This window comes from Bos taurus, chromosome 11 (genome assembly GCF_002263795.3).
Source record: "Bos taurus isolate L1 Dominette 01449 registration number 42190680 breed Hereford chromosome 11, ARS-UCD2.0, whole genome shotgun sequence".
Taxonomy (NCBI): domain Eukaryota; kingdom Metazoa; phylum Chordata; class Mammalia; order Artiodactyla; family Bovidae; genus Bos; species Bos taurus.
In genome coordinates this window covers 103,358,943-103,385,914 of record NC_037338.1, presented here as the reverse complement: position 1 = coordinate 103,385,914, position 26,972 = coordinate 103,358,943, and the positions used below count along the sequence as shown (strand labels likewise).

Here is a 26,972-nt window from a genome sequence, read left to right as displayed (position 1 = left end):
TGGGGATGCGGTACTTACACAATGTCATTGGGCTCCAGCCGCGTGTCGGGCGGGGGGTTGATGAGCACATAGGAGAGGGTGTTCTGGTGGTCATTCATCTCGTCTGCGGAGGAGACAGGGCCCGGCGGGCGGTCACCCCTCAGCCCCTGCCCACCTCTGCTCCGCCGGGCCCCGAGGAGCTGGCAGCTCCAGTCAGCTGCAGAATCCTCCTGGCTGTGGGGCCGTCCCGCCCGAGCCCTGTCCTGGGGAACCCAGCCTGGCCGATCCTCCCTGATCCACGTGGGCCTCAGCTCAGCACTGCACCGGCAGGGAGCAGCCACCACCCCTGCCCGTCCCCGTAGCTTGTTGAGTCACCAGCATCTTAGGAGGTGGTGACCCTGAATGTGGAGCACACTTGTGCACACCTCCACGTTTGCACACACCAGCACACAACGACACACCTACACACACACCCAACCCAGGCTCATTCACCCCCCTCCCAGCACCCCTGCCCCATACAGGCCACCCCCAATCCCCTCCTCAGCTGTCAACCTTGGACTTGCCCTCTGTTTCCCAAAACCTGTCCGGCAGCATCAGCCCAGAGTCCGACCGGCTCACCCTGCCGGAGGTCCCCTCTGGCACGCACAGGGCCAGGCCACTGCCCACCACGGGTACAGCCAGCCCAGCGTCCGGCTCTCGGGGTGGCCCAAGGATGCGACCCACAGGGGTGTGAACTGGTTCTAGAGAAACCCTGGCCACCACATAGATGTCTCTTTGGCCAACTATGGGGTCGGGCTGGCCACTGTCCAGCAGTGACCCTGCGCTCAGTGAGTGGCAGGAGGTGGATGGCTCGTGGCCTCAGTTTACACATCTGGCGATGCCTAAAGGCACCTCCTGACCCAGGACTGGGCACTGGGGGGGACAGCCCTGGTGGGGGGCTGGGTAAGGCCCTGGGTGACCTCTGCCCCAGCCCCTCCCGTCCCGGGAGGGCTCCCTGGCCATGGGGGTCAGGGACTCAGGGAAGGTGGGACAGCTGCTAGCGGGTCAGCAAGGGGTGCTGCGGCTGACTTCCCTGAACTGGTGAGCTCAGGGCCGAATCTGACTCTGGATTCGGAACCCCCCCATGGCAGTAGGTGGAGTCCGGCATGCTTCAGGGGACAGCTGGGGGTGGGGGTGCAGACCAAACGGGGGTCGGGGCTTACAGATATCACCTGCTCCAGGCTTGTGTCCCCACCCAGCAAGTGGATGGCCTGACCCCCACCCCTCCCACCGCACGGGGTCCCTGGCGGGCTTGGCTCATGGAGGCGGCGCATGTCCAGGGAGGGCAGCAAAGAGCGGGGCTGGGGCAGCGGAGGTGCGGGCGGGAGTGGGAGGCTTTGGTGCACCCTGTACCCCTGAGCACAGCCAAGAACAAGGAAAACGGAGAGGCTGACAAGGGACGGGGTCGCCTGTCCATCTCACTCAGGGGCGGGGCTGCAGAGGGTGGGCGTGGCCCCTGCCTCACCGGCCCCTCCCCACCTGGCCTGGGCCCTGCCTCTGCCCGGGGTGGGCGGGCTATGGGCTGTCCCAGCCCCAGCTGGGCCCGGCTTTGTGTTTCTGGGGGTGCTGGGCTGAGAGGTGGCGGGGGGAGGCACGTGGGGTCCGGCTGTAACGCCCGGGGACTGGGTGACCCACGAGGCCCTGACCCCGACTTCCCAGAAGGGGCCACCTCATCGCGCCTGCTGTGGGGCCGGGGGCTGGCCCATGACCAAGGGGCCCCTCCATGGGGGCTCCTCCCTGGACCCGCAGACCAGTCTCTCGACAGCCCCTGGGGGTCCACACCACTCCTCTGGAGGCCCTGCCCCAGAACTGTGAACTGGGGACAGCTGGACCACTCCCCCCAGGGGTGACTGTGTAGAAGGGGCTGTGTCTACATGTCACGGCTGGGGGTGTCTCCTCCCTCATCTGCACCCAGCTTGGGGAGGGGGCTTTGTGGTGGTGTCCCCCTGGAGGACCGCCCTGCAGCCCCCTGGGACCAGCCTCTCCTCTGGTTTTAGGTCCTGGCCCAGGCACCTCTCAACGTCCACACCCCAGGGGCAGGGGCTCAGCAAACACCATGCGGTGACCCTGTGGGTGCGGCCACCCCGCCTGCGAGCCTTGGCGAGAAGTAGGGGTGCAGCCGGCCACAGGGAGGTGCCGACCCAGCCCTCCCGCTCGGGGCAGCCCCAGGCTCGGGCTCGCGCTGGCCTAGTGGGGAGTCTGCTGTGAACACGGTCGTGGGTGCAACTGAAGAAAAACGCAGGAACCCGGAGCGGGGGGTGGGGTGTGGTCAGGGCTCTGCCCCCTGGGCCACCCCGCAGCTCCCCCGCGGTACACCCCAGAGCTTCTCAATCCTGAGTCTTGTTTGCCCCGGCTGTCCTCAGAAACTGGCCCATCTGAGCTAACACCCACCTGGGCTCAGGAGGCCTGCACAGCTCTGAGCCTGGGGAGCCCCCAGGTAAGGAAGGGGTCCCAGCAGTGAGGTCTGGGGCCTGGACTCTGCTCTGACCCCAGTTGGGGTCTGGGGGCTGCGGGGTGTCTTCTTGGAAGATACAGGGGCCTAAGCAGCACCTGAGCACCTGGATGAAAATGTGGTACATCAGGCTTTGTCTCAACTGAAGTGGTCCCCATCTCGTGAAGCCCCAGCTGGGGAGTGGAGGTCAACCGTCCACCTGGCTTGGGTGGCCCTCGAAGGCTCAGGGTGCTGCAGACCTCAAGGCCCCGGGCGCCAGCTCAGGTCTCACTGTGCTCCACCATGCCGGGGGCGCGGGTAACCTGGCCTGGGGTGCTCCATGCCGGTGCTTCTTGAGAGCTGGGTGGGCTCCCAGGGGCTGGCCAGTGGCTGCCTGCGTGTCCAGAGTAGGGCTTATCTCAGACAACAAAGTGGGCAGAAGGGCTGGGGTGCAGGGGGCCGTGCTGAAGTCAGCAGTCAGTGGGGAGAAAGTTAGGGTCCCTGCAGTGGGGTGGCCTGGGAGCTCGTGGGGCCCTGCCTGGAGGGACCCTCTCTCGTGTCTCGCCCTGTCTGCCTGCCTGGCCGGGGCGGGCGGCCACCGGGTGGACCATCAGGAAGGGTTGGCACGCCCCCTATGCCAGACTCCGGCCCCGGGAGCAGAATTACCTTGCAAATATCCCAGGTTTACCCGATTCATGACATCACTGGCTGTTAAATTTGCTACATCCTCTACGGAACACACAGGAAGAGGGACAGACAGAAACAGAGAGAGAGATTGAGGTCAGCGAGCAGCGCAGAGGAGGTGGCTGGCAGAGCAGGGGCGGGAGGTGCACGCAGGCTGCAGGCAGCCGTCTGTCCCAGAAGCGAAGTCGGCTCTTTGTCTGCCAAGCTCTGGCGGGGAGGCCCGGGGGAGTCCCAAGGGGCAGGGGCCTGCTCTGGGGCTCAGCTGGGCTTGAGCGTCTGTCTGCCAGGGTGTTACATGGGGCCGTGAAACGGGACCCCCACTGGGAGCCTGAGCAGCCTGCACGCCACCCGGGATGGGGGTGACAGCACACGCCCGGGGAAAGGGCGCAAAGTGGACAACGTACGCCGTGCGGCAGGGGTGTGTCCGGGAGAGGCTGGGCGGCTCTCCCAGAGGGCGATCTCCTTGGGCCTGGCATATAGCCAGACCCGAGAGACCCTTGGGCAGTTCTGGGTGAAGCCCAAAGCCGCTTGGTCCCACTTGGACGGGCTTGAGGGCCCCTGGCCCAGGAGGTGAGCAGCAGGTGGCGGGGTAGGGGAGTGGGTGCCCAGAAAAATATAGCCAGGCCCGAGGTGGGGTGTGGGGCAGAGTCCCCCAGAGACGGGGCCTAGCGGAGGTCAGAGCCTCCACCCAGCCTGGGGTGTGGATGAGGCCAGGCTGCAGTGGAGGGGCGGGGGGCTTGGGCCCCTTTCAGCCCCATCAACAGAGGCAGCATCTCTGGAGCGAGGGAGGGGCGGGCCAGTCTCCTCGGGCCCGGCCGGGGACCCCAGCTCCATTCACGGTCAGAGTCCCAAACTTTTCCCCGAATCAAGCGACAGAGAAAATCTGCTGACGACAACAAACGCCCTGGCGACGGCGCCCTGAAGTCGCCGGAATGGGGTGGCCTTGCCCCAGGAGCAGTGGAGGAGTGTCCTGGTGCTGGGCCCCCTGACCTGCCCCGCCCCTATCCCACACATGCTCCAGCTGCAGGGAGGGGTCGGGGAGGGGTGGCCAGGGCTCTGGGGTGTCCCCGCCACGCCCCTGTTCCTATCCTCAGAGGAACATGATGGGGTCCTGTGTTCCTGATCCCGGCAGGACCGGCCGGAGGTGGCCAATCTGCCCCCTGGCTGAGGCCGGTGCCTTTGGCTTTCATGGAGCCTGGCAAGGCTGTCCCCACCCACAGCCGCCTCCTCCAGGACGGCTGCCTACTGGCTCAGGCAATAGGCATCTTTTTTTCTACAGATGTGGAAACTGAGGCCCCGGAGCAGAGGGTGAATGAACCCTTCCTTGCCGGGCTTGGCGCTGGATCTAGGGGAGCCCCCCTCCCCACACGGGCCAGGAGAGCAGACAGACGCCCTGCCCCTTACCGTAGCCAGTGGTGGGCAGCCCCAGGTGCTTCATGCGGTTCTTGACCAGCTCTGAGAGCTCCTGCCTCTCGGAGCGCCGGTACAGGCTGAGCCGCTGTTGGCTGATCCACTCGGCTGCCGCATTCCCCGTGTGCCGGGAGCCCTTGCGGCTCAGCCTCCGCGCCCACGGGAGGCTCTTGCGCCGCAGGAGCGGGTGCTCGGCTGGGTCGCTGCCCACCGTGTGCCGGCCGTGGGTGCTGCCGCCGCTCGTGCCCACCCGTGCACCCCAGGGCCCCTTTGCCTCCCGAGTGTCCTCACAGTCCTCCACGCTCACCGAGACCTGGGACTGGCCGGGGAGGAGGGGTGAGGCCTGGGAGGGGAACGGTGTCCTGGGACAGGGGCGGGGCGGGGGCAGGTACAGGGAAGGGGAACGGGAGCTGGGCAGAGGACTGGGGGGACCCACGGAGCAGCTGGGGTGATGGGGAGGATAGTCACAGTTCCGGGGGAACCCCAGGCCCTTCTTCTCTCAGGTGGAAGTCCCTTCCTCTCCCCAGACCCTGGCTCAGGCCCGTCCCTGACTTGCTGGTGAGAGGTGGGCCTCCCTCCACCTCTCTGGGGCAGCGTGTTCTGACTTTACCACGGTGGGGTAGGGGAGGGAACAGCCCCTCTAGGAGACTCAGTTTCCTCACCACGGGGGCAGGAGAGAACAGGGGCAGCCCGATGGTGGGCTGGGACGTGCAGAGCCTTGCAAGGCTTGGTGGGTGACATGGGGCCTGGGGGGTGTGGAAGTGGGGACAGATGAGGGGAGGAAGGGGTACCTGCCAGGATGGGGGCTGTGCCCTGAGGGGCAGACAGCCTGGGGGTGGGGGCAGCCTGGGCTTCCCACCCCGGCCTCAGTTTCCCCATCTGCACGGGGGAGGAGAGTGATGCTAGGAGTCCTCTCTGAGCTGCACCTTGGCTGGTGCCACCTGGGGACTTGCTTCCTGACCACCCTTGCCCCCGCCAGGCCTGGGTGGGGCTGAGCTTAGGCACTCCAGTGGGCTTGAAGGGACCACTCACCTGGGCCCTGAGGTCGGGGGGCTGCAAAGGAAACCAGAGCCACCTGAGTACCTGGGGGCTTCTCCTACCCTGACCACCAAGGCTGTCTGACCGCCCCCCCCCACCCCGCCCCCGCCGCCATCTCCCCGCCCCCCCCCCTCCCGGCGGGCTCATAACTCGCGGGCAGGCCGCCTTGCACGGTCTGGCGGCGCACGGGCGCCCCTCGGTGCTCTCCCCTCCCCCAAAGCGCCCCAAGGAACCATGTGGGCCCCTGTGAACCTGACCCCAAAAGGGCCCGGATCTCCAGGCCCCTGCCCCGCACCTCGGTGGAGAAGACGTGGCACTGGGTCCTGTAGATGCCGATAGGGATCTCGGCGCTGGAGGAGCACAGCTTCTGGAAGAGGCGGCCATAGGTGCGGATCCACAGGTCGTCCTCCGAGATCTTCATCTGCAACGCAGAGCCTGGGCTGGGCCGGCCTCAGGCCGCAGAGGCGGTGCTCGCCTCCCCGGCAGGGCGTGGCTGCCCAGCCCAGCCTGCCACAAGCCCCGCTCCTCCACCCGCCCAGGCCCGACCCACCCCGCCCCCCGACCCCATCCACCCCGCCCCCGGCCCCACCCCCGCGCCCACGCCCCTCCACCCCGCCCACGCCCCATCTGGCCCCGCCCGTCCCCCCCTCTCCGGCCCAGGCACTTACCGCACAGAGGTAGCCGGAGCCCGGCGTGGTGTCCAAGCCCAGCAACAGCCTGGTGATGGGGATCATGTAGTCCTTCACGAAGGACTGGAGGAGAGGGGCCGTAGTGAGGCCGGCGTTGTAGGCAGTTCCACACCCCCTGGCGGGACATGCCCGCCGGGCACCCACAGTGTCCCCTGCACAGCGTGCCAGAAGATGGAGCTGGGCGGCCTTTCCTGGCCTTGGTAGCTCTCCTGGTCATGCGCCTTAGGCTAGAAGGGATCAGAAACCCAAAGGCTGCCAGGAATGACCCTAGGCTAGCACCCTCCTGGGAGGAAAGGATGGTGATGCTCAGGGGTGAACCCCTGTGGCTCCCGGTCAGGGACGGGGCCCAGAGCCACTCAGTCCCACTGGTCTCCTGGGGACCCAGGATGGACGTGGCTCAGGATCGGACGTCAGCCAGGCCCCAGGCTGACCTGATACAGCAGTGTGTCCAGCATGCTGATGCTGAAGACGCGGCCGGCGGCGAAGGGCAGGCGGAACATGAAGGCCAGGTTGGAGCCGTTCTCACGCTCCCTCTGCAAGACAGGGCGGCTCAGACGGGCTGGTGCCCGCGGCCACAGCCGCACGGGGCGGGCAGCCCAGGACTTGCATGCACACGTGTGTGGGGTGAGTATATGAACACGGGCCAGCAGATGCCCCCACACAGAGGCCAAGCACCCGGCTCGTGTCCCCCAGACACAGGGGGCCGGAGCCAGGAATAAGGACTCATGGCTCTGCTGGCGAGAGCCAGGGGCCCGTGCTGGGGTTAATGCCCAGCCGCTGCCGCCCTGGGCCCTTCACTCTCATAGCAACTCGTCCTGGAGCTCATGTCCTGTGAGTGAGGTGGCGAGGACAGCAGGGCGTGCTCGTGAGCAGCGACACGTGTCACAGCTCCTGCCTCCCCTGTGAGCACAGCGACTCGAGGCCCCACGTGGATTCCTTGGACCCGCAGCTCAGAACCACACGGTTCTTCTCTCACGGTATCAGATTTTGTGAGTCCGATCGGATATGTGGGGCTGGAGTCACGTGTCACAGGGCTCCCGCCGGTGATCAATTCCCCCACCCCTGCCTGGCCAGGAGACTCCTTTCCTGCACCTTTCCCATTTTCTAGAAGCCAACCATGGCCCTGGGCCCTTCCTCCACCTCCAGGGCTGGCAGGCTGACCTCTGGCCTCCCTCTTGCAAGCGCCCTGGTGATGGCGTGGGGCCCTGGGGCGAACCAGGGCCTCCTCCATCTCAGCGTCCTTCACAGAATCGTGTTCCCCACTCCATGCTGGTTCTGGGACGCGAACTTTTTCGGCGCGTGTCTCCACCGCGTGAGGTTGGCCTACAACTGAGGGGTGCCTCTGAACCCAGGAAGTCATCCTTCCCTCTGGACCAGAACACGCTCCACACAGACAGAAGGTGGGACGCAGGAGCCCTCCCGGGGCCTTCTCCTGGGGCTGCTTCCCGCTGCGGCAGCTTCCTCCTGCAAACTCGGCTGGTGGCCGGCAGGGCAGACAAACACTGGGGCAGCGGGCCTCACCTCTGTCCCTCCCCAGCAGCAGGGAGCCCGAGGGTGTGCTGGCACGTGGGTGTCCAAGAGGGAAACAGTGTGTCAGTTCTGAGCGGCGTTTTGCTGTCCCGAAAGAACGAATCATGGACAAGCCCTGGAATCCAACCTGTGTGGCCTGCTGACTCCAGGCTGCACGCTCCCGCCACACGCTATGAGGACAAGTGGGGAGACTCCCAAGATCATTAAAGCTGTCGGTTTCCCTTCACTAAGAACAGTGAATGGTTTGAGAAGCAAAGACCGAGGGCAGGTCCAGGGAGACTGTGGACGAAGGAGGGCTTGATGTTTCAGTGGCTTCATGCTGCCTGTTCTGTAGTGGCCACGGAGGGACTGGAGGCTGTAGCCCAAGCTCTGAGGTCACAGGTCACAGCGAGACATGGGAACCCACGTGGACGAGCCCTTCTGAGAACCACGTGTCTGGAGGGAGCAGAACTGAACGGGCAGGCTGGGCCCTGGTCGACGTCACTGTCACAGGTGCCGCGGATATTGAAACGATGATGCCACCAGGAACCTGAGTCTGGGGACGGGGTGGGCAGTGGGGTGGGCAGTGGCCCAGCCTCTGGGAGACCTTCCTGAGAACCTCCAGGGAGATGCAGCCACTGCTCTCCACGCCTTCCTGAATCCCCCACCCCCACCCCCGCCCTAGTGCCACTTTGATCTCGGGGAAGCACGTTGATCTGAATGCCAGAAGCGTTTCCGATGTTCCTGCAGTTTCCGCTCACGAAACAGGACTCCCCTCATCCAGATTGTATGTACAGCATGATGCCACACTCCCACTCCGTCCTCTGTGGAATCTTCTGTGTGCATAGGTCGGGGGAGGCACCGGCTCTGGCCATCTCTCCAGAGGGGGTGGATCACGTGGCTCTGTGCCCCTCTGTCCTCAGCCCCCAGGCACTGCATGGGCCTGGCCCTGCCCAGCGTACCCATCGGCAGGGCCTTCAACCCTGGGCTGCAGCCTCCCCAGGTCACACGTGCTCACTTGCTAACTTCTCTCCCCATCACAAAACCAGAGCACGAGGTGGGGAGTGGGCCGCCCCTGCCCCTGCCCCTCCCTGGAGGTGATGCTGCAGGGGAAGGTGGAAGGTGTGGTCAACTGGTGATGCCTGCCACAGAGGGCAAAGTGGGGTGGACTTGTGGTGTCTGCTGTGGAAGGCCAGTGTCTGCTGACGGATCTATTTCAAGCCCACTGGCTGAACAGGTGAGGATGCCAGGCCCATAGGGAGCTGGCGGCGAGTGAGGACCAGCGCCAGGATGTCAGCCCTGACCCCAGTTCTGTGCTGGTCATCCTGCCTGAACTGGGTCAGACTGGCCCAAGCACCTGGACACAGTCCTGGCCGGGGCCGCTTCCGATGCCCACAGTCCCAGTTTGAGCAGACGGAGGATCAGCTCACGGGCTGGTAGGAAGTGGCTCTGAGTGGGCTCCAATGGGCTGTCGTGTGGGGTGCAGGCCAAGCCTCCTCCAGGGGCAGGACAGCCTGAGCTCCTCGGCTGCTGACTGAGGCCTCTGGCTACCGACCCAGGGGCTCCGGGGCCACCATGGGCCTCCTGGCAAAACGTACTTCCATCGTCCACCTGGGTTCTGGGCAGGTGGAGCTCTCGCGCTGCCCCTCTGTCTGCTTTTGGGGCCAGGCCTGGCCTGGTGTGGGGTTAGCCATGCAAATGCAAGCTGCCCCCCGACAAGGACCCCCGTCTGGGCTCGCAGGGAATGGTCACTGCCCCCGACTTCATTAGCTGGGTCTCCTCGTAGCGGCCCACCTGTTTCCTGGTCTCACCTGGGGCCACCTGAGCGCGGCCCTGCCTCTCAGTGGAGGGCAGTGCTACACTGACCCAGACAGGGGCTGGGGAGGGCCTGGGGTCCACAAACATGCCAGGGCGGCACCACTGGTCCGTGGCGGGTCCCCATGCCCCCCGGGCCCCTGCTGACCTGGCCTCTGAGCCACTGCGTGACCTGAGGCAACCACTCCCCGCTCTGGTCCCAGAGCCCTCGTCAGTACCAGGATGAACACGTCCCCGCCGGCGTTTGACAGAACGGACATGGCTCAGATGTGGGTGTGGTGTCAGGGCTGGTGTCACTGGGCTAGTAATTTCTGGTATAACTAGCAGCCTTGGCCAAGCACAAGGCCGGGATGGACCTTGCCATAAGGGGACGGTGTCCCCTCCTGGCCGAGGACCCTAAAGTCTCTGGGCTGCACGCTCGAGAGCCTCACAATGGGACTAGAACCCCGCCGGAGGAGGGCAGGCACCCACACCCTCCAGCCCTGGTGCAGGCCCTCAGCTGGGCAGAGTCAGAAGGGGCACTTCATGTGGGGGTGGGAGGGGAAGGGGTGGTTCGCGAGGGGCTACTCACCTTCTCCAGTTTAGAGAGAGCCAGAGAGTAGCTGTCCTTGGCGCGAAACTGCATGAACCGCATGTTGGACGGGTGGGTGAGCTCGGTGGTGATGCTGAGACTGGGGAAGAGCCTGGGGCGGGCGGTCCTGGTCATGGACATGGGGAGGGGCTGGGGGTGGGGCCCCTGGCCACCGACGAGGGGAAGCTCAGGGTGACCCCGGCGCCTCACCGGAACATGGTCTGCACATTGACGATGGTCTTTGCGTCGGCCATGTAGTCCTCCTCAGCGCTCATGGTGCTCTCCTTGTCTGCCACCACCAGATTGTCCGCGTAGATGACACCGCACCGCAGCAGGCTGTCCAGGCTGCGGGGACACGCCCGTGGGTGCAGCCACCCCCTACTTGGCCCTGGACGCCCCGCCTGGGGGGAGGAGAGCAGGGCGGGGGTCCTCCTGCCGAGAGGCACCTTACTTGTCCACGGAGCCCTCCATGTAGTAGACCATGGGAAAGCAGCAGATGGCCTCCAGGAAGTGGTGGTCGGGCCTGTGGGCACAGCAGGGCCTGCAGGCATCCACCTGGCTCCCCCACCCCCACACCAGTTCTGACCTGGGTGGAGCAGGGGCCCCAGGACCATGATGGCTTGGACCGGGGGGCCTTTAGAGGCCAACGGGGCCGCTCTTTATTGTCCCCAAGGGGAAACCAAGGCCCCAGGACAGCTGAGACTGGACCCTGAGCTCTGGGCTGGCAGGCCTCTGGGGGTAGAGGTGCTGGGGTGCACCCTGGGGGAGGTTCATGGTCATCGGGAGGATGATGGAGCAGCACCAGGGTGTGGGAAGGGGCAGGCGGGGTGGGGCCGCTCCCCTCACTCCCCACCAAAGGTGAGGGCACCCATGCCCTGCCCTCTGCCCCTCACTTGTTGTCCAGCAGCAGCACAATGGGGTTGAGCTCCCGGCGAGGCCGGTAGTAGGCGCGCAGCGGCACGATGAAGTTGTACAGCCCGTTGCCCGCCGTCTCCGCTGAGACGATGATCAGCTTGTTCTTGAAGCCATAGGCCTTGGCATCTTCGTAGCTGTTGTGCTTGCAGCCCTGGAAGGGGAGAACGCTGGAATCAACCATGGAGGGGGAGGGAGGGTGCTCCAGGGAAGCCTGAGGCCAAATGGCACCTGGTGTCACTGGGGCTACAGGCCAGCCATCCACCATACCCCACAGAGCGAGCTGGGGCCCTGCGGGGGGGGGAAGGGAGGTGTCTGTGAGCTTGTGGCCTTAGCAGATGCAGACACAGATGTGTCTGCATGGACACATTTGTATTTGTGCACATTTTGTCTTGTGTGTACACATCCTGCAGTGTGTGCATGTGTGTACACGTTTTGTATGTGTTGCACATTTCTTATGTGTATAACATTCTTTCGTGTGTGCACGCGTCTTATGTGTATACACGTTCTCTCGTGCGTATACACGTTTTTGAGTGTGCATGTTGTCATGTGTGTACACATTCTGTAGTGTGTGCATTTGTATATGTTTTGTGTGTTCACACACACATTTTGTCACGTATACACACATTCCATAGTGTGTGCATGTGTGTACACATTTTGTATGTGTGTGTACATTTCTTATGTGTATAACATTCTCTCGTGTGTACACACATATTACGTGCATACACATTCTCTCGCGTGTATACACATTTTGTGTGTGCACGTTTTGTCATGTGTGTACACATTCTGTAGTGTGTGCACGTGTATACATGTTGTGTGTATACATACATTTGTCATGTGTATACACATCCCATAGTGTGTGCGCGTGTGTACACATCTTGTGTGCACATGTCCTGCCATGTGTGTAAATGCTCTGTAGCGTGTGCGTATGTATACATGTTTGTGTGTGCACGTTTTGTCACGCGTGTACATTCTGTTGTGTGTGCATGTTTTGTGTGTGCACGTTTTGTCATGTGTGTATACATTCTTTCAAGTGGTGTGTACACTTTTTTTATGTGTGTGCACATTTTGTCATGTGTGTACACATTCTGTTGTGTGTGTGCCCACTTTCTAGCTCTTTGCAGAGAGGCTCAGATGCAGGGCAGCAGTGAGCACCCCAAATCCCCATCTTGTTTCTAAACGTGGTTTCCACTAACAGGAATCAGGTTTCTTGGAGCAGCAGCCAGTCCCAGGACTGGAGTAGGAACAAAAAGGGGGGGCAGGCACCATTAGTTCGGAAGCACAGACATCTTCACAGATTAGGAGACGCGTCGGAAAGACCTGGAGGCCCCATCAGCAAAACCAGGAAAGTCTGAATGTCAAAACCAGCAGGATCCGCACAGAAAGCCGACGTGGCAGTAATGCACAGCGGGTTTACTGAGTGAAACGCTGAGTCCACACTGATGTGCACAAATGGCTAAGAAAGGGGAAGAACCTCCTCACGGGGAAAAGTGGACTCAAACATGGAAGGAACTGGAACCTGCATCCATCAACTACAGAGGAAACGCATCAGGGGGTCGGTGATGAGCAGCTTTTGTACCCGGTCCCCACGTGTCTCCCCACAGTGACGTCCTGACTGCAAAGGTGAAGCTATATTTCCTCCAGGGAGACCAGGTGTGAACCCGAACCACACGCTCTAAGGCAGCATCGCAGGGAGGCCTCCCAGAGGATGTGGCACCTCTGGGGGGACCAGCCCCTGCCCCGTGCAAAGGCTGAGTTGCCCCCCTTCAGGGACGCTCCACTGAATCGATGACTGCACTCCCCAAATACGGGAGAAACCCAGGGAAGGTAGGGGCGAGGAGCCTTGAGACGGAGGGAGGCAGGCATGACGGGCACGCAGAAGTGGGTCAGGACTGGCTCTGGCAAGAAGGGCAGCTGGACTGCGGGCTGAGGGTCTGACACACACATCCTGGTGCTGGTAAGTGGACTGTGGTCAGGAGAGGCACACCCTTGCCTCAGACACACATGCAGATGCAGGAGGGAGGGAACCTGCCCCCCTCAGAGGAAAAGACACCGGGGAGGTGGACTTGAGTCAGGATGTCCTCAGGGTCCCTGCTGCCTCCCCATCTTTGCTGTGACCCACCTTGTCCAGCCGCAGGCAGCAGAAGGGGGCTTTCACGGGCAGGAGATGGCACAGGGTTGGGGAGCTGCCGATGTAGGGTGAGTTAGGAGGGTAGCCCTTCACATACCTGGAGGGGTGGGAGAGACAGGAACCTCAGACATGTGCCCCGCACCCTGGGTGGCCACACGGGGGCGCCAGGCCTCGCAGACCAGACTGGGCTGGGGCTCTCAGAGCCTCACCACCGCCCCTCCAGCCCAGGAAGCCCCAGGACCCCTTTGTTCAACCCCTAGGCAGGAAGGAGGGCTGTGACCAGGACCCGTGTCTGTTCTCTCGAGATCGAAGGAGATTCCATGCAATGCACACACACACACACACACACACATGAGCTCACACAGGCCTGGGAGCCACAGAAGAGCCTTAAGGGGTTCCCCTACCCTGGTGTTCCCAGTGCCCCAACGCTGGGGCAGATGCTGGCCCTTGGTCCCTGTTCTACTGGTGGCCAGGCTGGGCTGGGTGCCCCACAGGCTGCCCCCCACCTTCCCGCTGGCCCCTCAGTGTCCAGTGCAGACATGTGGGGTGGTAGGCCACCAGGCCACCTGGAGAGGGGCTGGCCTTCTGCTCGGCCTCCAGTTGGCTTAAGGGAGGCGGCGTCAGAGGCCAGTCTGCCACCTGCTCCGAGTGTGCAGGAGCCCTGTAGAGCCCCCTAGATCTTGGACCCAGTTCCAGCAACCCATCTTTAAAGTGCATTGACTCCACCCCAGGGACAGAGGCAGGAGCAGAGAGTGGCCACAGCACGATGACAGCCCAGCTGAGAGGGACAGGCCGTGCAGGCCTGTGACTGGCCATGGCCCTGGGGTCAGGTGCTGCCTATCTGTTTGGGACGAGGCCAAATGGCTGAGACTCCAGGACACACTGGACTCTTTTCCGTCTCATGATCTCAGAGGAAGATCTGGACTCAAACCCAGGGCAGCAGCCTCCGGACCTGGACGGCACCTCACCCAGGGCTCCGCAGACCGTGCTCAGAGTGCAGCCGCCTCGATCAAGTAGGCTGTGGTACTCAGGTCTGGCTGCCGGCCCAGAGTGCGAGGCTGAGGAGGAGGAGGGGTGAGGGGGTACAGCACAGCCTTCCTGCCCAGGAGCTGGGTCCCCAGATTCCACTTGCCAAGCAAGGTCTCTGCAGAGGCTGTTTGGAAGCCTGGTTCAGAGCATGGGTCCAGGCCCAGTGCTGGCGGCCCCTCTTCCTGGGCACCAGGCACGCACATGCTGTGCCTCCCCTCTCCCTTGGAGCGCGCCTGTCCTCCCCCCGCCCCGAGACACTCACTCCACCACGGACAGCCCCTCATCCTCCGACGGCGTCATCTCGTCCTCTGACTGGTCACTCAGCAGGTCGCAGGGCAGCAGGGCTGAGCTGTCAGCCACCTCCAGCACCGGCGCGATGCTGGGCCGCCGGCTGCCTGAGCCGTTCTCCGTGGGGAGCGCCAGCTTGCTGCCCCCACTGCCCCCGCCACTCTGTGTGGGTCGGCACTCCGTATTCTGGAGGTCCATGGCCACTGTCCCTAGAACAGAGTGGCTGGACTTGGCTGGCAGCCCCTCCCGGGACTGTCCTGGGGGTGGAGGCTCCCTCCCAGTGCTGACAGTGATGTCCCCACAGGAAGGCAGGGATGACCCCGCCGGACCGATGTGCAAACTGAGGCCCAGAGAGAGGGGGCTTGCCCAGGGTTACATGCAGGCCTGAGGACTGGGGTCTCCGGTGGGGCCCCTGCCCGCTTGCCCAGGTGGGAGCGGGTGCCCGGCCTCACCCATGGAGGCAATGATGCTGTGCACCGGCAGGCGGGATGAGCCCTCGTACAGCCCCTGCCCCGCGAAGCCCTTCCTCTTCTGCTTTTCCTCCTGCTTGAAGATGAAGGCCGAGTTCTCCTCCTTGGTGATGTTGATGTAGAAGCAGGTGTCGGAGGCCGCCAGGATGTGCCGTGGGCCCGGGTTCAGCAGGATGCTCTTATTGTCCTCGCGCTTCAGGCCGATGAGGCACACGCCGTACCTGGGGGGACGGACGGACGGGGGTGGAGCCCAGAGCTGCCCCTCTCGGGCTCCTCGTGAGGGTCGGGACCCCGAAGACCCACCGAGGGTTGCCTCAGAGAGAGGTGCTGGGCGCAGGTCTCACGCTGAGTGGGCGTGGCGTCCGGCCCCGAGGCCCCGCCCACCCTCCCGACGCTGGGCGAGGTCCCGCCCACTTCTGCCTCCGAGTCCAGCTCAGCGCTCCCTCCCTCCTTGGCCTGGACAGGGTGCAAGGGGCCGTACTTCTTGTGCGCGTGGAAGGCGGCGTAGGTGAAGCTCTTGCCCTCGTACTCGCGGAAGAACTTGCTGTCCCCCATCCGCACGTGGTAGACCTCGTTGCCCGAGCAGCGTCCGTACATGCGCTGCCACTGCTCTGGCGAGTCCTGGCCTTCCCTGGGGCGCGGGCAGGACGTCACCCCCACCGTTGCCCCGCCTGGCCTGGCCGCTTCCAGGCTTCCAGGGTGAGTGGAAGGCAACGTGACCCCTGACCCCGCCCCTCCCCGTCTGTGGGAGACTACACCCGGGTGTGGCCTGATGGGTCCCTCCGCCAGTTTTAAAGAGCTGTGAACATAATGGTCCAGCTTTCAGGGGGGTCAAAAGGTTTCAGAGTCAAGACCGGCTTCTGTGGCCTGTGGGTCCTCCGACATCTCCTTGGTCCCTCCCCGAGGGCCGCCCAGGCCCCACAAGGAGCCAAGGCCACCCGTTGGGGTGTCTTGCTAGAGAGAAGATGGCACCCCTCCTCTGTCCCGGGCAGCCCCTCACCTCCCGCTCTACCTGGGACCCCAGCTCAGGTGCTGAACACCAACGCGCCTTCTCCCACAGGCCAAGCGTGTCCCCCAACCACCCTGCCTGCCCCTATTGCTGTTTCTAGACTCGGTGGCTCTCCTGAGCCCCCCACCCCCACTAGGCCCTCTGCTTCATGGAGGTCCCTGCCTGTGATTCCCTGCAGCCCCAAGGCCGCCCCCAGCTCCCAATCCTGGCAAGGCACCTACTGCTTCCCAGCTGGGTCCTCCCGGGTCGCCACCCACTCCCATCTCGGGCTCCTCACCCCCCCCCACCCCCGCCCCCATCACAGGCTCCTCAACACGTCCCCTGCCTCCAGTGTCTGCTCCTCTCCAGGGCAGCACGCTGCATGCCACGTGGTGGTCCCAGGGCAGAACTCACTGGCCGCGGGACGTGTGCACCAGCAGGGTGATGAGGGTGGACGTGGCTGGGCAGATGCAGTTGAGGGCCAGCATGGCATACTTGCACTCCTCCTCGCACACCACGTGCTCTGCGGGCAGGAAGGTCAGGGTCACTGAGCGCCTGTCACTGTCCCCCACAGTAGGTGCCCCCTCGTCTCCTTAGAAGGCTCCCTCCAGCGCCCCACTTTCCCGAGCCTGTTAATTCTCCTGGCTCTTTTGTGGTTGTTTCCCAGGCTTGGCGGAGAGCTCCAGGGCTGGGAGTGGGGGGAGGGAGCTGGCAACACCTTTTGCCCCCCAGGTGTCCAGCATAGATCTGTTCACCTTAGAGGTGCTCATCAGATGGTGTTCCTGCCCCTCCCCCGCCCTTGGCCCCTGCCCTCACTGACCCCAGGCTCCCAGGTGCAGCACCTGCATGGGCTCTGCCTCAACCCCCCCCCTACCCCCAGCATGCTCCCCTTGGACCACACGGGTGCCCCCCCTCCTGGCCAAACGTACCTGCAAACTTGACATGAAACTTGTTCTCAGGCTTGAGGATCTGGACGTAGAGGGGGCAGTTTGGGGCAAAGTCCTTCACGGCCCAGGCACGCAGTATGGTCTGGTGGTCCTGAGCAGGGAGGCCACGGTCACTGCTGAGGGCAGCCAGCAGGCTGGGGGAGGGGCTCTGCCCCTCTGGCTGGCGGGCAGGCGGGGGGCCGGTGGCCGGGGGGCACTCACCGCAGCGGTGCGGTCCACCTCGTTCCGGCTGCTGAGAATAAAGCAGGCCTCCCCATTGTCCATCCTGCAAAGCACCAGGTCTGAGCACCACAGGACCGGCCTTCCCTGTCTGGGCCATCAGGACCCCGCCTCACTCTGACCAGCCCTGGACGGGTTGAGGATGGGCCCCTACACACTCAGGGTGGGGCTGAGGCATGGAAGGGGGTGCACTTTGTGGCAGAGATGCTGGACCCCGCCTGCTGTCCTGTCCCCTCCTGGGACAGGCTGCCAGAGGTCTGGGGATGGCCAGGTCTGCTCCCCTCATGCCCCGCCCCCAGCCCTTGGCTGCAGAAAGGCCGCCTGAGAGAGGGTCCACTTGCCCCAGGGCAGGGAGGCCTGGCGCCTCGCTCCCCATCACCCTGCACCCCCTGCTTGTCCCTGTTGGGCCCTTGATTCCTGGGCTCAGGAGATGGGTGGATGGGGGCCCTGGCTACCCGGGCTCCTGCCGCCTTGGCCTCCATACAACCCACATTTTACCGTTTCACCACGAAGGTTACATCAGGCTCTGTAATAAAATGGTGACGAGTGGCGGGGGATGGGAGGGCCCTCCAGGGGTGGGGGGGCCCCCTCCCGGGTGTCTCAGAATGTGCTGCAGCAGATTCTGGAAAGTTCTGTTCACAACTCAGTCTCCTTACCTCAAGTCACCCTGTCACCTCGTCTTTAGAAGAATATCCACCCACAGCCTCAGCTTCCCACCCAAGGCGCAGCAGTAGCAGCCCCCGCCTCGCCCCCAAACACAGCCAGGCAGGTGGGAGAGGAGCTGGTGGGCTTGCCCAGGAGGCTATGCGGGGGTCAGTGAGGGGCCCGGCTGGCCTGGGCGGGCAGCAGGCACAAAGCTGGAGCTGCCGCCCGGCTGATGGCCCCTCCCGGTTGGCGTAGTGCTCAGGGCCGCCGCTTAGGCTGGCCGGCGCAGGACGGCACCCTCCCCGCAACCGGGCGCTCACTTGGCCCGCATGAGGTCCTGATCCTTGAGCGCGGAGCCCTGGAGGTAGATGACCCGCTGGGACCACAGTGGGATCTGCAGGACCCTGCGAACCTGGATGTCCATCTCCGTGGGGCACAGGATGACGACGTAGTAGTCCTGCAGGTAGGGCACCGTCAGCCCCCTGGCAAGCTCGCCGGCGCCCTGCCCACCCTGCCTTCCTACTGTTTTCACCTCCGTATAGCCTCTCGGGACCCCCGGCCTTCTCTGTGACGGCAGGAAGGCAGGACGCCACAGACCCACCCCCTACAATGTGGGAGACCATCCAGACTCCACCCCACAACCAGGGAAACAGAGGCCCAGAGAGCTCAGGGGGTTCTGGGTCCCGATGGGGCTGTGGGCGGGGCCTCACCGCAGCTGTGGGTGGGACCGTGGGCGGGGCCTTAGCGCAGCCGTGGGTGGGACCGTGGGCGGGGCCTCACCTGCAGTGGGGTGGGGCCATGCGCGGGGCCTCACCTGCAATCGTGGATGCGCGTAGAACTCGTTCAGAAAGTCCATGAGCAGGTCGATCTTGAGGGAGCTCACGCACAGGATCACATGCTTCTCCGTCTGGGCCCGGTGGCGGCTGTAGTTGCCCCCCGACTTCTGCCGCTCCATCCACAGGTAGACGAGTTCCTCAAACTGCAGGTAAAGCGTGTGAGCGCCAGGTGGCCTGGGGCTCCAGGAACTGCGACAGCACAGGGCAGGGCAAGAAGGCTGATAGCCAGCCCGTGCCGGGCATGAAGGTTGGCGACCAGAGGCAGGCCAGAGGAGGAAGGGCGAGAATGGAGCCCCGTCCTGACCATGTCTCGGAAGGCCTTGGATATTTGTGGCACAGGTAACCCAAGGGGCCAGGTGGGGGCACAGTGGATGGTCTGGCCCATGTGTGGGGTAGCAGATATAAGGCAGGTCCAGTTCCCGGCTCCAGATGGCCAACAACTGACTGTTAGTGGATGCTAAAGCACGTACTCTGGACATCCAGGTAACTACATGACCTTTGGGTCTCTGTCCACACCTGAAACACATTTGGAGAAACCTGGATGGGTCTTAGAGAATTCTCAGCCACAGAATTAGGGACCTAGACTGTGGTCCTGAGCCCAAGTCAAGGTTGTGGGTGATTCGAGGCAGCAGCCTGCATCTACCCTGGCCCACACCTCCTGATTATGAGCTTTGGGTGTTGGGAACCCTTTTTAAAAATAGGACAATGACAGAGACATAAAGGTGGGCAGGGTGAGGGGGATGCCAGGGCCCTGCAGAGCTGTCCGAGGTGCTGAACCGCCCAGGGCCTCCCTCTACAGTCTGATTCCATGTCTGTAGGTGACAGCCAGGTCCCATGAAAGTCTGACTGTTTTCATCCCAAGCACTGAGGTTGTTCATTTTTCTCACATGATTTAAAATCAGTGCCAGCGGCCACCTCCACTCATGCTCACCTGCTCTGGTTGATGTACTATATCTAGGTTAAGATCATCTCATTGAATTTATTGAGTATGTATTAGGTTCTAGTAACAAGACCCCGTGGCCTTGAAGCACAGAACTGGGTCCTGCTGGGAGGGGCCAGAGACCCCAGGGTGATCCCTGAGACCTGTGCAGAGTCCGGGCTCTGATGGCAGACACTTGGGTTCCAGCCCTGAGAGAGTCATTTCCTAGGCAGGTTGATAGGGAGTCTAGGGGTCCCCAAAGAGAGAGGGGTCTGGAATTCTCAAGGAGGAAGAAAGGACAAACTTTTTTTTCTTTCTCCACATTCCTTAGGATTATATAACAATAATGTATCCTGCCTAAAGACAGTCTTTGGATTAAACCTTCTGTTATCTTAAAATGTAAATTATGGGAGTAGACCTGGTCTTTACAAGGATGTATCCTGCCTGAGGACAGTATTATCTTAAAATGTAAATTATGGGAGTAGGTCTGATGAGGTCTTTACAACCTCCAGACATTCTTTGGATTATATAACTTCATTGTTAACACTAGCAAGCGGGTATTCTTTCTGCCCCCTTCTGATGCCTATGTCAGAAGCTTTCTCTATCTCCTTTATACTTTAATAAAACTTTATTACACAAAAGCTCTGAGTGATCAAGCCTCGTCTCTGGCCCCGGATTGAATTCTTCTCCTCCGGGGGCCAAGAATCCCGGTGTCTTCGTGTGATTCAACAACAACCTTTCATCTTGGGGGCTCGTCCGGGATCCTTCAGGACAAGGTGAGGATGCTTGGAGCTTTAGTTCTTTGTTCTCTTAGCGAACACGTTTTCTGCTGTGCTTTACTAACTCTACGGTGTGCTTGTGTGAATGAATGGCATGCCCTGTGTGAAGCAAGTAAGGAGCCCTGCTCTGCGGTTCCACGGTGATCTCATACAGCTTATGGCAGAAACCTGTTGGGGTGTTATACCGACCTGCCAATGCCAAGAGGCACCCAATGTCTCCTTCTGGAACCGACCAGAAATGGGCAAAGCGTGTGGACGGAACCCTCCTTTCTCGGTCAAACTTTTCAGTCTCTTTGACCATTTAATAACTCCTTGGGAATTAGAAGTACTAACTTAATCTATCAGATCATAGACTTTCAAGGGACTTGTGATCTATACTGTTATTGTGTACTGCCGCTTAGGTCCCAAACTTGGATTGGCAGTCAAGAAAGCGCCTAGCCTCGCTAGGAATCGAAAGTTCGGAAGCTAGATGGAGCTCTAGCTCCCAGAACATCTCTGAGGTTAAAGGTTACTCAGATTGGGACTGCGATGGGTTTTTTTTTCTTTGGTAACGCCGGCTCTTAGTGGATCAGAAGAGGCTGTTATACTGGTGTGGTGATGCTTGGAAAGAACATCTCAGTTTTATGTTCGTGTCGGTCTTATTGTAGTCAGGAAATACTCAGGGTCGTGCACAGGCACTCAGGTGACGAATGTTTCCTACAGCGGTCTTAGCTTGGGAGGCATTCCGGAAGGTTACTCTGACTCACCCTGGGTGACATCAGAGGCAAGCAAGGTTAAAGTTGAAAAGCTGGACGTCAAGTAGGGATGCTATCAAGTCTACCCCTGGTACATCCCCACCCCATCCCGGTGGTAAAACCGGGAGGGACGAGTACGGCGCCTGCGTCGGTAAGGGACAGACTAAGTCCGACCAGGAAGGAAAAGCTTTTGGTGTAACGTCTGTCTACACCCCCATCTAGAGCAGGGAGGGATGCCTCCGGTAGAAAAAATGGCGCTGGTCGCTTTTTTTCTGTCTTACAGATGGGAGCTAACAATTCCAGCCTCACTCCTTTGAACTGTATCCTGAAAAACTGGGATAGATTTGATCCCCAGGGCTTAAAGAAGACACACCTGGTCTTCCTATGTGATACTGCATGGCCACGGTATCCATTGGAGGACGGCGAACGGTGGCCAGTTGGAGGGTCTCTTAAGTATAATACTGTTCTACAATTAGACCGGTTCTGTAAGGAACAAGGGAAATGGGTAGAAGTAGCATATGTGTTGCCCTTTTTCTCTCTGCAAAATATTCCAGACTTATGTCCTAAGGGTATAGATTTGGGCGTGAAACCTTCAGCTCCCTCCTTTACATCTCCTGTCTCAGTATGACCTCAGACTACTCTGATTTCAGTAGAAACTCAGACCACTGAAGTAAAAGATGTGATGGAGGACAGGAGACAAAGACAAGAGGAAAAACAGGTTTCTCCAATCTATCCCTGGGATCATATGCACAGAGCAGCCAGAGAGACTGAGGAACAGCCACACAAGCTGTTGCCTCTTTATGAAACACCCACCGGGAGAAATAATCAGTCTGTGAGAGTTAATAAGCCTTTCTCTTATCAAGAAATACAAAGAATCAAGGAAGATCTGGGAGACTATTTAGAGGACCCAGAAAAATATATCAGAGCTTTTAAAGGTGTTACTCTGCTTTATGACCTCACTTGGAAGGATGTGATGTATATCTTGGGACAAACGCTGACTCCTGAGTCAAAGACTCGAGTTTTGGGAAAAGCGGTTGCTTATGGAGATGAGTGGCTTGGTAATGAATCAGTAGGGAAGAGGGAGAATGAGATAGCGGCCCTCCCCACTGGGAATCAGGCGGTCCCAACTATAGAACCAGACTGGGACTACAACACAGCTAAAGGAAGATGGGATCAGAGTCACTTTGTTAGATGTATTCTTGAGGGACTTAGGCAGGCGCGTTCTAAGCCTTTAAACTATGGCAAATTGGCAGACATAGAACAGGAGGAGAAGGAAGCTCCTGGTAAATTCCTAGATAGACTGAGAGAAGGCCTTCGCAGATTCACTGAGATTGATCCTGAAAGTGAAGAGGGAAAAGTGATCTTAAAGGATAGATTTCTCACTCGGTCGGCTCCAGATATCCGCCGTAAGCTATTAAAACAGGCGTATGGACCAAATCAACTTTACTCTGTTACAACTGGCTCAGACAGTCTATTATGGTAGGGAATATGAGGAAAAGAAAGAAAGGCAAAAAAAGACAAAGGAAAAGGCCGAAGCCTTCGCCACGGCTATGAAAAACGTTCTAAAACAGCCTGAGAAAAATGCCCAGAGGGGCCCAGTTGAAAAGGGATGGGCTTGCTATTACTGTGGAAAGGAGGGGCACCGCAAGCGGGATTGCCCTCAGGCATCTAAGCCACCCCCGGCTCCATGTCCAGTCTGCAAAGGACCACACTGGAAGAGAGACTGCCCCCAGAGGCGTAGGTCTCCAGGGTCGGACTCTCAAGACAATCAGGACTGAAGGTGCCTGGGGGTCCCCACAAAAGTTCCCGTCCTAATTACACCTGAGGAACCCCGGGTATTAATAATTGTGGGGGGCCAATCTGTCGATTTCCTTTTAGATACTGGGGCAACTTATTCTGTGCTTACTGAAGCCCCTGGCCCACTTTCTTCCCGATCCGCTTCCGTAATGGGATTGTCTGGACGAGCCAAAAGGTATTATTTCAGTTATTCTTTATCTTGCAACTGGGATTCTGTGCTGTTTTCACACAAGTTTCTGATTGTGCCAGAATCTCCCTCACCCCTTTTGGGGAGGGATATACTGAGCAAGGTCCATGCCTCTGTTTTCATGAATATGGAGCCCTCCCTTTCTCTCCCTTTAGTTGAACAAAATGTAAATCCTAGAATATGGGCTGATGGGAAATCTGTGGGTCGAGCACAAAATGCTATTCCTGTAGTTGTTAAGCTCAAAGACCCACACGTATTTCCACATAAGAAGCAGTATCCACTGAAACCTGAAGTTAAGGAAAGGTTAAAACCCATCATCGAAAATTTAAAGGACCAGGGACTATTAATTCCCTGTAACAGTCCTTGCAACACTCCTATTTTGGGTATAAAGAAATCGAATGGTAAATGGAGACTAGTTCAAGATTTACGAATAATAAATGAGGCTGTAGTTCCTTTACACCCCGTGGTGCCTAATCCTTATACTCTATTGTCTGAAATTCCTGAACGGGCCAAATATTTCTCAGTAATTGATTTAAGGATGCTTTCTATTCAGTGCCTTTGGCGGAAGAAAGTCAATTTCTATTTGCCTTTGAAGACCCTACACAATCAGCTTCTCAGTTAACCTGGACAGTTTTGCCCCAGGGATTTCGTGACAGTCCTCACCTATTTGGACAAAGTTTGTCACGGGATCTACAAAACTTTAATAGCTCTGAAGCCGTGGTGTTACAATATGTAGATGATATTTTGCTCTGTGCTGAGACAGAGGAAGCTTGTTCGCAAGCCTCAGAAGATTTCTTAAACTTTCTGGCACGCTGTGGTTACAAGGCATCAAGAGAAAAGGCTCAGCTTTGTCAATAGTCGGTTAGATATCTGGGCCTAATCATATCAGAAGGGACTAGGGCCATAGGCCCTGAGAGAATTAAACCTATACTAAATCACCCACTTGGAGAAGGCAATGGCACCCCACTCCAGTACTCTTGCCTGGAAAATCCCATGGACGGAGGAGCCTGGTAGGCTGCAGTCCATGGGGTCCCTCAGGGTCGGACACGACTGAGCAACTTCACTTTCACTTTTCACGTTCATGCATTGGAGAAGGAAATGGCAACCCACTCCAGTGTTCTTGCCTGGAGAATCCCAGGGACAGCAGAGCCTGGTGGGCTGCTGTCTATGGGGTCACACAGAGTCGGACATGACTGAAGTGACTTAGCAGCAGCAGCAAATCACCCCCTACCTATGACTTTAAGACAATTGAGAGGATTTTTGGGAATTACAGGTTACTGTCGCATTTGGATTCCAGGTTACAGGGAACTTGCCCAGCCTTTGTATAAACTTATAGCTGAAACTCAGCAGGCCCAAACCGACAAACTGGTTTGGTCTCCAGAAACTCAAAAGGCTTTTAAGGTTCTTCAGACTGCTCTCCTGCAAGCTCTCCAGCTCTGAGCTTGCCCACAGGGTCAGAATTTAATTTGTTTGTCACTGAAAGAAAAGGTGTGGCATTGGGAGTTTTGACACAACCCCGAGGGCCTCACCAGCAACCTATTGCTTATCTAAGCAGAGAATTAGATGTAGTTTCACGTGGGTGGCCCCACTGCCTAAGAGTAATTAGAGCAGCAGCTTTAAACCTGAAGCTTTAAAAATAATTAATGGACGAAACCTTACTGTACTGACTTCTCATGATGTGAGTGGAATCTTAAATTCTAAGGTTAATATTTGGATGACAGACAGTAGGCTTCTTAAGTATCAGTCATTGTTGTTAGAAGGACCAGAAACTAAGCTTAAAGTTTGTGGAAATTTAAATCCTGGCACTTTCCTTCCTGAGAAGGAAAATGAAAACACCTGATCACGATTGTTCTCAATTCCTAACTTTAAACTATGCAGCTCGGGAGGATCTAAAGGATACCCCATTAGACAATCGTGACATGGAAATATTTACAGATGGCAGTTCTTTTGTTCAGGATGGAAAGCGTAAAGCAGGTTACATCATGGTGACTGCTGAACAGGTTTTGGAAGCAAAATCTCTCTCCCAGGGAACCAGTGCTCAGTTATCGGAGCTTGTGGCCCTGACCCGAGCTCTAGAGTTAAGCAAAGGGCAGCAGATGGGCCTGATAACCTATGTGAGTCTACTTCTGCTGACTCCAAAAATCCTGAGTCTGCCGTTGGATCCTCAAGACAATGTCTTCCTGTCCTGGGCTCACTCCTATGCTGCATTCCACAATCGGTCTAACTGCTGGGTCTGCGGAGCGCTCCCCTCTTCATCAGTGGAAGGCTTCCCGTGGTGGACATCCCCACTTCAAGGAAAAGACTTTCTCCAAGTCTGTGAATACCTTCGACAACAATCACATGCGATGCCTCTTCGTCATCTGATGACATCTACCAACCCTAAAATGGACTGGTGCAACACTTTGTACTCTAACTATGGACATAATGTGACTTAATTTTGATTATACATTGTCTCGGTTCAATGACTATTTTGCTACATATAAGGCAAATAGGTCTAGATCTAATGGTTTTTTACCTGACGTTTATCAAATATGGGATGAGGTTATATGGCTAACTCCTGAAAAAGGACGTTTAATATCTACTGCTTCTATATGCTGGGAACAAACAGAGCCGTCCCCAAAAGTTAGCCAACAACTTAATTACAATGATTGGAAACAAGTGGGATATTTGTCTCAGAAAACATGCAATGTAATCATTCCCGTGTTTTCCAGTCCCAGTTCAGGTTCTCCCTTTATCTGGCCAGGCACGAATTGGGACTGGATATCTCAGTCGCGCTGGCTTGCTCCAAACGGGACTTATTGGATATGTGGCTCTTACCTATGGGCATGGCTCCCCCCTGGTTGGATAGGGAGATGCACCCTGGGTCTAGCCTTTACTCATGGCTTTATATTTTCAGAGCTTCCAGAAAAGCCTGCTAATTTACCCCACCTTAAAACTCGGTGGGCAAGGTCTGTATTTCATTGGTATGATTATTTGGCTGCAGCGTTTGTTCCCTCTTTGGGAACTACAGATGTTATGTTACGATTGGATGCTTTGACTAATTTTACTCAACAGGCATTACAGGATTCTCAAAAGGCTATTTCAGCTCTTAATGCTGAACAAGCACAAATTAGAAAGGTGGTTTTACAAAACAGATTGGCTCTAGATATTCTGACAGCTGCACAGGGAGGAACTTGTGCCATTATTCATACCCAGTGCTGTACATATATACCTGATATGAGCACGAGTGTTACTCATTTTACTAACCACATGAACAAGATGATTAGGGCCATGGACACTCCTGAAGCCTCAATTGCCTAACTTTGGGAGACATTAACTAGTTCCCCATGGTGGACAACTATCTTAATTACAATCATTCTGGTTGTTTTGTTCTTGCTGTTTGCTCCCTGCACCTGTAATTGTATAACTGGATTTGTTTCTAGCCGCATGAAAGCTTTTAAGTTACAAATGGTTGCTCAAACTCCTGCTACTGCTGTAGCTTCCTCCAGCTACTATTTGGGGCCCCTGGATCAGATATCCTCAATATGAGGATTAGGAGAATATGTTGCCTCACCAATTTAGGGACAACGCCCCTTGTCAGCTCGGAAGCAGTTATGGAACGAGGACGACGCCCCTTTTCCCTAGGCAACATAATTCTCCTAAAAGAAAAGGGGGGAATGAGAGAGTCATTTCCTAGGCAGGTTGATAGGGAGTCTAGGGGTCCCCAAGGAGAGAGGGGTCTGGAATTCTCAAGGAGGAAGAAAGGACAAACTTTTTTTTCTTTCTCCACATTCCTTAGGATTATATAACAATAATGTATCCTGCCTAAGGACAGTCTTTGGATTAAACCTGTTATCTTAAAATGTAAATTATGGGAGTAGACCTGGTCTTTACAAGGATGTATCCTGCCTGAGGACAGTATTATCTTAAAATGTAAATTATGGGAG

General features: G+C 58.6%; 1 protein-coding gene across 8 annotated transcripts in view; it reads right to left on the bottom strand.

Moving 5' to 3' along the window:
• KCNT1 (potassium sodium-activated channel subfamily T member 1) overlaps positions 1-26,972 on the bottom strand; it is a 79,276-nt gene that overhangs the window by 1,069 nt on the left and 51,235 nt on the right. For 4 of the 8 annotated variants that reach the window (XM_059891873.1, XM_059891876.1, XM_059891874.1 and 1 more), the window contains 20 exons: positions 18,609-18,779; positions 18,115-18,251; positions 17,132-17,195; positions 16,913-17,021; positions 16,398-16,506; positions 15,477-15,626; positions 14,978-15,216; positions 14,500-14,734; positions 13,200-13,305; positions 11,059-11,231; positions 10,617-10,688; positions 10,376-10,510; positions 10,166-10,277; positions 6,702-6,803; positions 6,250-6,333; positions 5,877-6,002; positions 5,576-5,596; positions 4,538-4,886; positions 3,116-3,178; positions 19-103 (listed from right to left, as the gene is read on the bottom strand). In XM_059891873.1, the coding sequence (XP_059747856.1) occupies positions 19-103; positions 3,116-3,178; positions 4,538-4,886; positions 5,576-5,596; positions 5,877-6,002; positions 6,250-6,333; positions 6,702-6,803; positions 10,166-10,277; positions 10,376-10,510; positions 10,617-10,688; positions 11,059-11,231; positions 13,200-13,305; positions 14,500-14,734; positions 14,978-15,216; positions 15,477-15,626; positions 16,398-16,506; positions 16,913-17,021; positions 17,132-17,195; positions 18,115-18,251; positions 18,609-18,779 (2,642 nt within the window). The remainder of the gene's footprint in view (positions 1-18; positions 104-3,115; positions 3,179-4,537; positions 4,887-5,575; positions 5,597-5,876; positions 6,003-6,249; positions 6,334-6,701; positions 6,804-10,165; positions 10,278-10,375; positions 10,511-10,616; positions 10,689-11,058; positions 11,232-13,199; positions 13,306-14,499; positions 14,735-14,977; positions 15,217-15,476; positions 15,627-16,397; positions 16,507-16,912; positions 17,022-17,131; positions 17,196-18,114; positions 18,252-18,608; positions 18,780-26,972) is intronic. The other 4 variants (XM_024999631.2, XM_024999624.2, XM_024999625.2 and 1 more) reach the window with 3 other exon arrangements.